This window comes from Macrobrachium nipponense, chromosome 44 (assembly GCF_015104395.2).
Source record: "Macrobrachium nipponense isolate FS-2020 chromosome 44, ASM1510439v2, whole genome shotgun sequence".
Lineage (NCBI taxonomy): Eukaryota > Metazoa > Arthropoda > Malacostraca > Decapoda > Palaemonidae > Macrobrachium > Macrobrachium nipponense.
Window position 1 is genome coordinate 49,815,669 of NC_087221.1, and position 13,416 is coordinate 49,829,084.

At 36.5% G+C, this 13,416-nt stretch overlaps 2 protein-coding genes across 2 annotated transcripts in view; one reads left to right on the forward strand and one right to left on the reverse strand.

Annotated features, from left to right (window-relative positions):
- Nucleotides 1–42: 42 nt before the first annotated feature.
- LOC135203883 (uncharacterized) lies at nt 43–7,520 on the forward strand. Its single transcript, XM_064233824.1, has 4 exons — nt 43–63; nt 5,459–5,534; nt 6,339–6,440; nt 6,929–7,520. The coding sequence occupies exons 1-4, from the start codon at nt 61–63 to the stop codon at nt 7,207–7,209; spliced, it is 462 nt and encodes a 153-aa protein (XP_064089894.1). The 5' UTR covers nt 43–60; the 3' UTR covers nt 7,210–7,520.
- Nucleotides 7,521–12,534: 5,014 nt separating this feature from the next.
- Nucleotides 12,535–13,416, reverse strand: part of LOC135203885 (uncharacterized) — a 6,381-nt gene continuing 5,499 nt past the window's right edge. The window contains exon 4 of the mRNA XM_064233825.1: nt 12,535–13,146. Within this exon, the coding sequence (XP_064089895.1) occupies nt 12,866–13,146 (281 nt within the window). The 3' untranslated portion in view covers nt 12,535–12,865. The remainder of the gene's footprint in view (nt 13,147–13,416) is intronic.

Here is a 13,416-nt window from a genome sequence, read left to right on the forward strand (position 1 = left end):
TATAAATACAGAGACAAACATTTTTAGGGGCACAGTGTTGCTTTTCGGTTGAACGTAACCATGGTGAGTAAGCGGGTCCCATTCGCTTGACCAAACAGGAGAATAAGCAAACAATAGCTGTCATTGCTTGCATTAGAAAAAGCAGGAGACAGCCTCTCCCGTTTCCCAGTACTAATACACTCTACGTAGGTTCGCTGCTGTTTGCAATTTGCAGGTGTGTTTTCCTGCGTTCCGATTCGGAAGGGAAACGCGATGACCTCGTAGATCCTGAACACCTTTGTTTCCGCATCCGTTGCTTGATAGGGTTGCGTTCAATTCTTACTTAATGAGATCCTGCATTGTCTGTACGTCGTGAGTTTCTGCTTCGTCCTTGCTAAATGTTAATGAGATTATTCTCTTCGTTCTAACTTAGTGAAATTTTCCGTCCTTTGACGAAGAGGTTCTTGTTTCGGCTCTCTCTCTCTCTCTCTCTCTCTCCTCTCTCTCTCTCTTCCTTATTTTCTTTCACAATGAGTCTCTTTTTTGTTGTTCTTCCAGCATTAGTCTCTCTCTCTCTCTCTCTCTCTCTCTCTCTCTCTCTCTCTCTCTCTCTCTCTCTCCTCTCTCCTCTCTCTTTTCTGCTTTCCAGAATGATCCTTTTTTTTTTATTGTTCTTCCAGAATGAGTCTATTTTTGTTCTTCCAGAATGGGAGTCTCATTTTTTTTGTTCTTCCAGAATGAGTCTATTTTTGTTCTTCCAGAATGGGTCTTTTTTTTTTGTTCTTCCAGAATGAGTCTATCATTTTTTTTGTTCTTCCAGAATGAGTCTATTTTTTGTTCCTTCCAGAATTTTTTTGGGTCCTTTTTTTTTTTCTTCTTCCAGAATGAGTCTATCATTTTTTTTATTTATCATTTTTTTTTGTTCTTCAGATGATTCCTATCATTTTTTTGTTCTTTGCCAGAAGAAGTTTTTTTTTTGGGTTCATCCAAAGGGTTTTTTGTTTTTTTTTGTTTTTTGTTTTGTTTTTTTTTGTTCTTCCAGAATGAGTCTATCAATTTTTTTTGTTTCTTCCAGAATGATCTATTTTTGACATTCTTCAGAATGGGTCTTTTTTTTTGTTCTTTTTTTTCCGGAATTGAGTCTAAATCCATTTTTTTTTGTTCTTCCAAATGAGTCTCTCATTTTTTTTTGTTCTTCCAGAATGAGTTTTTTTTTTTTTTGTTCATCCAGAAGGGTTTTTGTTTTTTTTGTTTTTGTTTTTGTTTTGTTTTGTTCTTCCAGAATGAGTCTTTGACATTCTTTCCTGTCTTAATAAGACTAATGTTCCGGTCCTTACTTAACGAGACTTGTAAATATACTTTCTCGTGGAACTCTTCTCCAGCATTGAATTATATCAAGATCCAGTTCTCTCCTTTGGTTAATGAGATGCATTTTGCTTTCCTCACTTGATAAGATTCTTGTTCATCATCTCTCAGTCGGTTAGTAGGGACCATCGCTTTAAGACCTTGAAATAAATGTAAATATGGGATTTAAATAACACGTAAGTATTTTTGGTATGTCCTAAGAGAACACATTTAACTGTATTTCTAAATGTATAGTTGAAATCAAGACTTTCATATTCGTATAGTTGGTGAATTGGAGATACTTTTATAATTCTGTATTCATATGACGCACAGCACACACACACACACACACACACACACACACACACACACACACACACACACACACACACAAATAATATTATATATATATATATATATATATATATATATATATATATATATAACGAGCACACACACATACTTATTAATAATAATATATATATATATATATATATATAATATATCTAATAAAAGGAGCCCATAAAAACACCAAAATAGAGAAAAAGTACTATATTTCAGAGACTGCGGTCTCCCTCTTCAGGTAGATGAATGAGAAAAGTTCACAGAAAAGGTGGTATTTATACCAAGAGGTCCATCCACAAACAAGCCATTTTAAGTCACCCCCGCTGATAATCTTCCTCTAATCTTCTTAAGGGTTGGTTGAATGAAGACGTTGTCGATCGTGTCCGAAATCCATCCTCCTTTTGAGATGTTCATTACCTGCCTCTTTTATTAAGGCCGATTCCATCATTTGACTCTTGTACCGGCAGTTGCTGCTATAAATTACACGTGACAAATTCCAGTTTATTCTATGGTTATGTTCATTTATATGGTTGAAGATAGCCGAGTTCTGTTGTCCATACCTAACTGACCGTTTGTGTTGTATTAATCTCTGGGGAAGGGATTTACCTGTAAATCCGATGTAAGATTGGTCACAGTCCTGGCATGGGATTTCGTATACCCCAGAGTCCTTTGGAGATGTCTTTTGTTGGACGTTAATCAGGATTTGGCTAAGGTGTTTGGGTAAGTAAATACAAAAGGGTTCGATTTTCCGAGGGGGTTGGTTATTCTCTTAATCGTGTCCAGGTGGGGAATTATTATTTTATTGTTGGGTGTATCTCTGGTCTTGTCTTTAGGGGGTCGGTAGAAAATTACGTTAGCTTTGTGAATTGCTTTCTCAATTATATGGTCAGGATATTTTAAAGACGAAAGTTGCTTGCGAATTAGTTCAAATTCTTTTTCCAGGAATTCTGGGGAACAAATTCGTAAGGCTCTTAAGAACAAGTTACTAGCTACACCTATTTTGATAGAAATGTCATGATAGCTAAAGTAGTGAATGTATGAAAGTGAGAACGTTGGTTTTCTGTATATGGTAAATTTGTATTCTGTCGTATCTCTGATTATTAAAACATCAAGAAAAGGAATTTTGTTGTCTGTTTCCCATTCAACTTTAAATTTGATGCTGGGCACTAATGTGTTTAATTTCGAGAGGAATTCATTGAAATTGCCCCACCTATTATCCAAAATGTTAGGATATCATCCACGTATCTCATCCACAGCATGTTTTTGGGTTTTATTGCATTTATTACTGTAGTTTCAAAGTATTCCATGTACAGATTGGCTAGAACAGGACTTAAAGGACTACCCATACTACACCCGAATTTTGCTTGTACAATGATTCCCCGAATGAAAAATACGTTATTAGATGCACATAATTCAACTAGCTTTATTATTTTGTCAAGCGCCAATGGGAAATGATCTGAATAGGGGGATAATTTTACCCTTAAAAATTGAAGAACGTCCTGTACTGGTACTTTAGTGAACAAGGAATCTACATCAAGGCTTAAAAGTTTTATGTTGTGAAGTGGTATATGTGCTTCTCTGAATTGTGACAAAAATCTTCCGAATGTTTAATGTGACTGGGAGAAAAAGTGCCTAAAAAAGGGAAGGAGGCAGACTAATCATTTAGAAATTTTGTAATTGAAAGCACCGGCACATGAAACGATGGGTCTGAATGGAAGATTGTCTTTGTGAGTTTTGGGAAGGCCATAAAAATAGGGTAATTTTAGATTAATTACTTTAAATTTCTCTAATAGTTCAATACTCTTTTTGTCTTTGCCAATTAATCTTACTTTCCCATTGGCGCTTGACAAAATAATAAAGCTAGTTGAATTATGTGCATCTAATAACGTATTTTCATTCGGGGAATCATTCTACAAGCAAAATTTGGGTGTAGTATGGGTAGTCCTTTAAGTCCTGTTCTAGCCAATCTGTACATGGAACTACTTTGAAACTACAGTAATAAATGCAATAAAACCCAAAAACATGCTGTGGATGAGATACGTGGATGATATCCTAACATTTTGGGATAATAGGTGGGGCAATTTCAATGAATTCCTCTCGAAATAAACACATTAGTGCCCAGCATCAAATTTAAAGTTGAATGGGAAACAGACAACAAAATTCCTTTTCTTGATGTTTTAATAATCAGAGATACGACAGAATACAAATTTACCATATACAGAAAACCAACGTTCTCACTTTCATACATTCACTACTTTAGCTATCATGACATTTCTATCAAAATAGGTGTAGCTAGTAACTGTTCTTAAGAGCCTTACGAATTTGTTCCCCAGAATTCCTGGAAAAAGAATTTGAACTAATTCGCAAGCAACTTTCGTCTTTAAAATATCCTGACCATATAAATGAGAAAGCAATTCACAAAGCTAACGTAATTTTCTACCGACCCCCTAAAGACAAGACCAGAGATACACCCAACAATAAAATAATAATTCCCCACCTGGACACGATTAAGAGAATAACCAACCCCCTCGGAAAATCGAACCCTTTTGTATTTACTTACCCAAACACCTTAGCCAAATCCCTGATTAACGTCCAACAAAAGACATCTCCAAAGGACTCTGGGGTATACGAAATCCCATGCCAGGACTGTGACCAATCTTACATCGGATTTACAGGTAAATCCCTTCCCCAGAGATTAATACAACACAAACGGTCAGTTAGGTATGGACAACAGAACTCGGCTATCTTCAACCATATAAATGAACATAACCATAGAATAAACTGGAATTTGTCACGTGTAATTTATAGCAGCAACTGCCGGTACAAGAGTCAAATGATGGAATCGGCCTTAATAAAAGAGGCAGGTAATGAACATCTCAAAAGGAGGATGGATTTCGGACACGATCGACAACGTCTTCATTCAACCAACCCTTAAGAAGATTAGAGGAAGATTATCAGCGGGGGTGACTTAAAATGGCTTGTTTGTGGATGGACCTCTTGGTATAAATACCACCTTTTCTGTGAACTTTTCTCATTCATCTACCTGAAGAGGGAGACAGCAGTCTCTGAAATATAGTACTTTTTCTCTATTTTGGTGGTGTTTTTATGGGCTCCTTTTATTAGATGGAACTCTGTTGTTACAGAACATTTTTACCAGTCATATATATATATATATATATATATATATATATATGTATACTACCTATATATTATATTATATATAATATATAAATATAAAATATATAAAATATATTAATTATTTTTAATATATATATATTTATTATTATATATATCATATATATATATATATATATAGTATATATATATGTGTGTGTGTGTGTGTGTGTGTGTGTGTGTGTGTGTGTGTATTAATCCCCAAGACAAAGCGCATGCGCAATGGAATAGGTTTTTTGTTTTGTTTTTGTTTTTTATATTTGACAGTATGAAACGCTGCTCGTGAATTAGTATGGATATATAATATCAGTATTAAGCAAGTCTTCTTACATTGACGAAAGCAACCCTATGTAAGAGTACGTTTCCAAGTCGAATAGGAAGTGGAAACGTTGTCAAATAATAAATATCTCATGATTTGTTGATTATTCACAATACAACTTGGGTCACTTCAGTCACTCGTTTCGTTGATTATTAAACAACACAACTTGTTTCACTTCAGTCACTCGTTTTGTTGATTATTAAACAACGCAACTCGTGTCACTTCGGTCACTCGTTTTCGTTTCCCTAGACATTAACGAATCTCATATTGTCTTCCTTTTTATCTTTCCCTCGACAGTCGCTGCCGCTGAGAGGAATGCTTTTGGGACTACTGGTCGTCCCCGCCCTGGTGTACGGGTCGTCTGAACTGGAAGGTGAGTTCTGGAACACGACCCGAGTCGTGCTGCTCGCTGAAGCAAGAATCAGAATTCGAAATCTCTAATGCTAGATAAGTAGGCCTTTCCTCATATAATCGTAAAAGCTTTGGCGTCATGTAGGAGGTAATATTTGTGTCAACTAAGAGAAGTTATTGAAATAGTTGTTCTAGTAATCGGTGGCTAGGTTAAAATCTCATAGGCTCCTCGATCCCCTCCCCCCTCCCCCTTGGAGATGGGGTCGGGGTAGGGGTGCCAGGTACAGAATTTATGGGACAGCCGGTTCTTAGAGATCTTCCCTCATCTACTGTTTATATTTATTCAGGTTTGGTACTTACCTTTTGCCTGTCATTTTCTTGTGGAATTTGCTTATATGATGAAGTCACGTGCATCTACTGTAATTTTTAAGCATATATTATATATATAAATATATATATATATATATATATATATATATATATTGTTATGAACCCTTACTAGGGCTTAACAAAAGTACATTAGTACCTGAGGTAGAAACTTATGTCTCAAAAAGTTTGTATATTGTTCATTAAAGAATCTGGAATAAATAAACCAAACCATTCCATCCTACTGAAACCTGATACGAGTAATATAAATATATGTGTGTGTATATACTATATACTATCTATATATATATATACATCTATATATATATATATGAAGTTGTGTGGAGATTTTGTGAATATAGTATATATGTGTTTCAACTCTTGCAAGTCAACATGTAACCTTATCACATACTCCTCCTCGTTGGAGGAATTTTCTCATGATGTGTTTGTTCTTCTACAGAGGAGCAACCGAAAGAGAAGTTTTTCCTCAAGTCTTACCAAACGACGACTGTCACCACTCTCAGCCTAGCGGTAACTACTGTACCCTACTTCTGCGCCTTCAGTGAGTGATGCTGAAATCGGCATGCATCAGTTTTTCGGTTTTTTCTCTTTCTTTTTGTGCCTGCTTTTCATCAAAGTCATCTCCTTTTCTTGTCTCTCCTCCCATATTCACATATGGCCATGGAAACGAAATGAGGTTACTTATCATTTGCGTAAAAGGAAGTTTAAAATTTCAAGGCTGGTTTTAGTTAGGCCTATCAAGGGTAGCTATTGGTTAAGGAGGGAAGTGTAATCTCGATGAAAATAATAATTTGATCAGAGAATGAAGGAGGAAAGAGTAAAATTCAGGAAGGAACGACAATGATAATCTCAAAGACATGTTTCCCCTTTTCAGCCAGAAACCAGTTTGATACAAATCTTTATTACCATCTGTAAAAGCTAAGATCTTCTTCTGAAAATCTCATAAAGAAATCAGGTTGTAATCTCGTTCAGTTCAACAGCTCTGTATCTATGAAAACATCATCTGAGAAATGTCCGTTCACTCCGCAGCCACTTCCCCACTATCCGTTTGCACCGGGAGGAGTTTGAGGAGGAAACGAAGACTCGCCATGCGAGCCATGGAACCTGGTAAAGTTACCAACCTGGAGAAGTCGGTAGACGAGGCTTCGGAGGAGGCTCTGGAGGAGAAAGACCTCGATAGGCTGTTCTTCACCATCTGGCAAAGCACGACCACCACCGTCACCGTGACGACCACTGCGACCAACACCAGCATCACCATCTCGGCCTTGGCCTTATGCACCTTTGCTAATTACAACATTCCTCTTTGCTAAGTTGTGATTTCACCAAAGATGTCTTATGAAGGTCGTCCTTGGCTTCTTGGGGAAAGCCGTTGTGTTATTTGTGATTTTCTCATTGAACGACGGGATTCCTTTTAAAGAAAGTTGAAATGTCCATTCTCAGTAACATTATCCTGTCTCACATAAATGTAAAAAAAAATATTTGGGAAAGCTTAGACTAGATGAAATGAAAAAGAATTTACATGAACATAACACTTGTCCCAAGGATCGCCATAGAATTTCTGAACATGTACATAGGAATATTTTTTTTCAACTTTGTAAAATAGTGCGTATAACAAGCGACCCTGTGCTAAATAAATGAAGCAGAAATATTTGGTTTCCTTAATGACCCTGTATACATTTCAGTATTAAAAGGCAGCTAATTCATTTATAAAAAAATTTAGAGGCATGCCTTTTTGCCATTTATCAGAAATAAAATCTAACCATAAAATCAGATGTTGAATAAAAATGCTAAATAAACTAAGTCTACAGTTATACATAGAAATTGTTTTATATAGTATCTGTAGCCACTGATGATATTTCAGGAAAAGGCTATTTTTCAATAACGTCTGCCTGCATTATTCAACGATCAAAAAATAGTTTATAAAAGCTAGAAAATAATGAGATCGAAATCAACCAACTTAACAATATATATATATATATATATATATATAATATATATATATATATATATATATATATATATCAATGGCATTGGTTGCAGGTACTATACCAAGGCTTTGAACTGGTCTATACCTCTTTTTATATGTTCGTAGGTACCATACAACTGGCAATTATTCTCTTCAGGTCCTTGACAATAGCTCTAATTGAGTTTGGGGGGCAGTAGACACGAAGGAAATCCGCGTCAAGATTTATAGGTTTCATACCACTGCCAATTATTCTCCATGGCCTTGACCTCATCCTTCAACTGGCTGTGATAAGCAGCTTTGTAAAAACAATATGATGCTTCTCGGTGAGATAGGCATCGTCACTTGTGTGATTGCATACGCATCCAACTATTTCCGTATGCAACCTTCTATTAGATTGCTGTTGTATCTGTTATTAGTTAGGAGCTGCCAAGCATGTTCGAGTTCTGCATAAGTAGCTTTCCATGTGGAAAAGTATAATTGCAAGTCTCACTATAATGGAGCATTTCTAAGTGTCAGGGCACTCCCCATGGGCATTAAGCCACTTACCCACATTAGTTGCCTTGTGGTACACCATATTGGACAGTGGAGTTTAGGCTACAGTTCCTGTTCAAGGCACATTGTATGTGGGTGGCCTCCTCATCATTATCAATGGCAATGAAGGTATTGTTGGGCATTTATCTTCAGTTTTGGATGGGAATTATAAGACTTTCCATGACATCTGCCATGTACTGTCGGCCAAAAAACTATTGGCAGAGTTTCATAATTTTTCGTTCACCTGCCTGACGCACGATTCATGCCTTATTTATAGATTTTTCTTTTCAAAGATGGAAGAAATCATATGTAATGACGTTAAAAACAGACATTGATATCTTTAGAACATTATGTTATGTTATTGTGTAAAACTATTTTCCATATAGCAAAATTGACGTGAACGAAACGAAGTAATAAAAAACGTCATGTCACAACCATAGATATACATTACCAAATAGATAGGAGACACCTATCACTAGTAGTATCGCATAAACATAGTCCTTAAATTATTATTTGAATATTAAGATGAAGGTAGTTGAACTTATTCCATTTTGTTAAATTAAATTTTACAGAAAACATTAGAAATGCTCAACACGAATGCTATGCAAATTTAAAAGAAAAGAAAAGAAAAGAAAAAAAAAAAACAATATCCTAACAGTGTGAACCAGGCGACCTCACTCTGTTGCTTTTGATGTTATGTGCACGGGAATCTAATGTCAATGTGTCATTTATCGGTCTAAGAAACATCCCTCGATGAGCGAGAGACAATTATTGCACTGCATTCGGTGCAAGTTCCTGTTGGAGAGATATCAAGAATGCTTAATAAACCGGAGAGAATCATACATAGAAAAATCAAATTGTTTGAAGAACGGCAAAATTTAGAACATGGGCCTAGCGGTGGAACACCTCGAAGCACCACAAGAGAGCAAGACAATACAGTAGTTGTTGCTGAGCAACATTCATTTGTGAATTTTTCATTTTAGTGCCTCGTCATACATTGCTGAACCAAGAATCATGACTAGCTCTACGCTTATGACTGGTGTCTGATGAATAGTACTTTAGATGGAGAGGAAGAGATTTCTAAATCTACACTTGAAATCTTTGATAGTTGTCTAATGAATAAGCAAACTTATCTTTGATGGATGAGATATTCAGTTAGGCTTACTCTTTTTGTTCTGTTTGTTATTGGTGGCCAGTGAATACCACGGATAGGGAGGGAAACAGTTTCAATGATGCATGCATTTTTTTTTCTTCAAAACCTAAACAATACATTTGATTGGGAGATACTTTATTAACATCGGCCTAATCCTTCCATCACTCCTATACGCCACCCCCGCTCTCTTCTCCATCTCAGGTTACTCTGTCCGACGAACTCGTATCGCGTGAAAGCATCACTAATGATAACGGTTATTTTAAAATTCCCCGCACCGACAACGGACGCCTTAAAATGGATGTTTATAAAATATTTTCTGTTCAAAGAAACTTTATCTTTCATTCCCCAAAATATGTGCATACACTCGTGTTACACCCTGTAGCCGTCAAAGAGCAACCCTTGATTAAAGCAGTAGGTTTTACTTGGAAAAAAGAAAAACATATGAAATAGACTTAACCGAGAACGTCACCTTTCATATTTCTTATCCTTTCAGCTACTTATAATATGCTTATGGTAGTAGGTCTAGGTATACATGTGAAACTAATTTGAATTAATTTCTATTTAGAAGAAATGAATAGCTGCAGAAAGATCAACCTAAGAAAGCTTTAATGAAAGTAAGCCTTTCTTAATGTATTCTTCAGTTTTGACTCCCACAGCTTTCCAACGTGTCCAAATGAAACAGGATGATATGCAAGTAATTCGATAAAAAATAAGACTGAATAAGGTCTGAGTTAATTATGTTAAGCAATTATGAAAAGGATAAGAAGAAAGGCGAACATGCTAATAAAACAAGAATAACGGGAATAATCAAATAAAGCAGATTAATATATATATATATATATATATATATATATATATATATATATATATATATATATATATATATATATATATATATATATATATTATTGTCGGTTTAAATATTCATTAATATTACCTATCCGATAGAGTATACTGCTGAAAATAGACCTAGGCTAATCATGTGGGAAAATCAGAAGTCCAATTTAGGCCCACTAAATGTGTCATGCAAATTATTTTATTGATCAAAGGACAAAATTAGTTTAACTAAACATCGTTTTCAAGGAATGTTAACGCCTTGATGTATTATTTATCGGCTGTAGGAGACGAAATGACAACACCCCAGTGCAGTACGATACTTGAGTCAAGACTCGAGCGGCAGCAAAGCCAACTTCAAAATCCTTCGGTATGCTGTCACGAAGCTAGAGTTGAGAATAAAATTAGAAATCGTGGACCCATGGGTGTATATTTTCCTTACTTTGCAAAATAATTATCTTTAACACGTTGAATAAGTCTACTCAATTCTAATGTAATTTATTTCAAGTATAGCACCTTTGAAAGGAAATGTTATTTATTGTTAAGTAAATAATCTGGCACCTGCATATGGCAATATTTCCATAACGAACAATGAATTAAGAAACTACATCAGTTCTTCGTTGGCTGTCTGTACATATTGGCGAATAAGATGCCAAAGGGGATACCATGGGGACATCTTCTACCCGTCAAAAGAGGTCACCTCATGTGAAAAGAAAGGGACCTCCTTGGTGCAGATTTGATGTTGAAGGTCATCTTCTGGTATGTCAAGGGGCGTGGCATCTGAGTGGTAGACTCTCCTTAAGATAATTTATCGATGGTTTCGCCCATCGGTATGTTCGTGAATTGACTTTTCCTACATCCAGCAATACGATGGTAGAGCTTGGACAGAGGTGTAGTATTCAAAATATCCATAAACTCTACCAGGGAAACCACTGAGTACCCGTTAGGGATGTAGGGAGTGATGATCTTATTTAGTCTTGACTAGTTCATAGTTGGAGAGCTAACTTGGACAATTATAGTGTGCATTAGGCTGTCAACCTTTTGAGTCTTGCAGGTGCCGTGACAATGACCTGGCCAATAGAGTCCGATGAACCCAGGCAGTTTCATATCTTTTTTATCACAATTCATCTTCTTAATTATAGCATTCATGTTTTTCTTTAGGCTTTCGGCAGGGTCTTGTTTAAGGGCTGGAATTTCATAGGATCAATCTGGATGCCGCCCATTTTATTGCCAAATTCTTCAGGTTTCGTGATGACACAGACGGCGGTCTTGTCACATTTTCCAAAGATGCCGTCTGCATGTTCTTGTAACTGAGGACGAGGAGCTGAATTCAGGCGACGAGAGTTCGGCCCTGAGGTTCATCTTCACCATCTGGAAGACCACAACCATGACTGTCACTATCACGACGTTCTCGACCAACAAGAGTACCACCATGTCCGCTTCGGCGTGTTGTATCCACCGCAACTTCGGAACTCCGCCCACCTGCAGATAAGACGACGCGGTTTTTAGGCACCTCGATTGCCTCTGCTGCGTCCTGGTTGCTATTTACCTTTTTTCCTGGACACCCTTTTTCCTTTTCGTGGCTAAGAGCGGGTGCTTGCGAAAATTTCCAGCATCCGTAAATTCCAAGGTGATGCAAGTTGTTTCAATAACCAAAGCCAAAATCACAAGATTTGAAGCTGTCATTGAAGGTCAGTGAATGTTATCGTCATATGAATATTAGACATTTGCTGGTGATACTATCAAAGTAATTTTGTTTTACCTTTCTTTTTCTGAACTGATTCTGTGGAACATGCGTATTCATTACCATAAAACAGCCATTTGATTTTTTTCTTTTCTATTTTTAGTTAAGGGCCTTATGCCTATTGGATAAACTAGCTTTGCCAGTTCATTGCCTCGATAAATCTTTGTAGTCCACGTTACGTTGTCAATAACAACCAGTAATTCGCCAAGGGAACATCAGGAAAGCAATGTCCACACTTCGACCAAGGATGACTCACAATGCGCTTCTAATTTATGCTTCATTTTCAATTTGTATATGTGTGTAAATAGCGGCAAGAGGTTAGGCCTCTCTCTATATTTTTTTTTGACAAACGAAATATCTGCCTTTTAATATTGAAATATATACAGGGTCTTTAATAAAACCAAATATCTCTGCTTCATTTATTTAGAACAGGGTCGCAAGGTATACGCACTATTTTACAGGGTTGAAAAAAAAATCCTATGTACATGTTATGACATTCTAAGGCACTCCTTGGGTCAAGTGTTATGTGAGTGTGAATTCTTTTTCATTTCATCTAGTCTAAGTTTTACCAAATTTTTTGGAAATGTATGTGTGACACGTTAATGTTTCTAAGAATGGACATATAAACTTTTTTCAAAAGGAATCTAGTCATTCAATGCGAAAATCACAAATAACATAACGACTTTCTCCAAGAAGCCAAGGACGACCTTCGTATGACATCTTTGGTGACATCACAAGTTAGCAAAGAGGAACGTTGTAGTTGGCAAAGGTGCATAAGGCCAAGGCCGATATGGTGATGCTGGTGTTGGTTGCAGTGGTCGTCACGGTGACGGTGGTGGTCGTACTTTGCCACAGGGTGAAGAACAGCCTATCGAGGTCTTTCTCCTCCAAAGGCTCCTCCGGAACCTCGTCTATCGACTTCTCCAAGTGGGCAATTTTGCCCAGATCCATGTCTCGCATGGCGAGTCTTCGTTTCCTCCTCAAACTCCTCCCGGTGCAAACGGATAGTTGGGCAGTGGCTGCAGAGTGAATGGACATTTTTTAAATGATGTTGTTATAGACACAGGTTATTATTATTATTATTATTATTATTATTATTATTATTATTATTATTATTATTATTATTATTATTATTATTATTATTCAGAAGAAGAAACCTATTCATTTGGAACAAGACCTCAGGGCCATTGACTTGAAATTCAAGCCTCCAAAGAATATGGTGTTCATTAGAGAGAAGTAAGAAGAGGCAAATGGAAATGCAGAAAGAAGAGACCTACTTATTGAAGAGG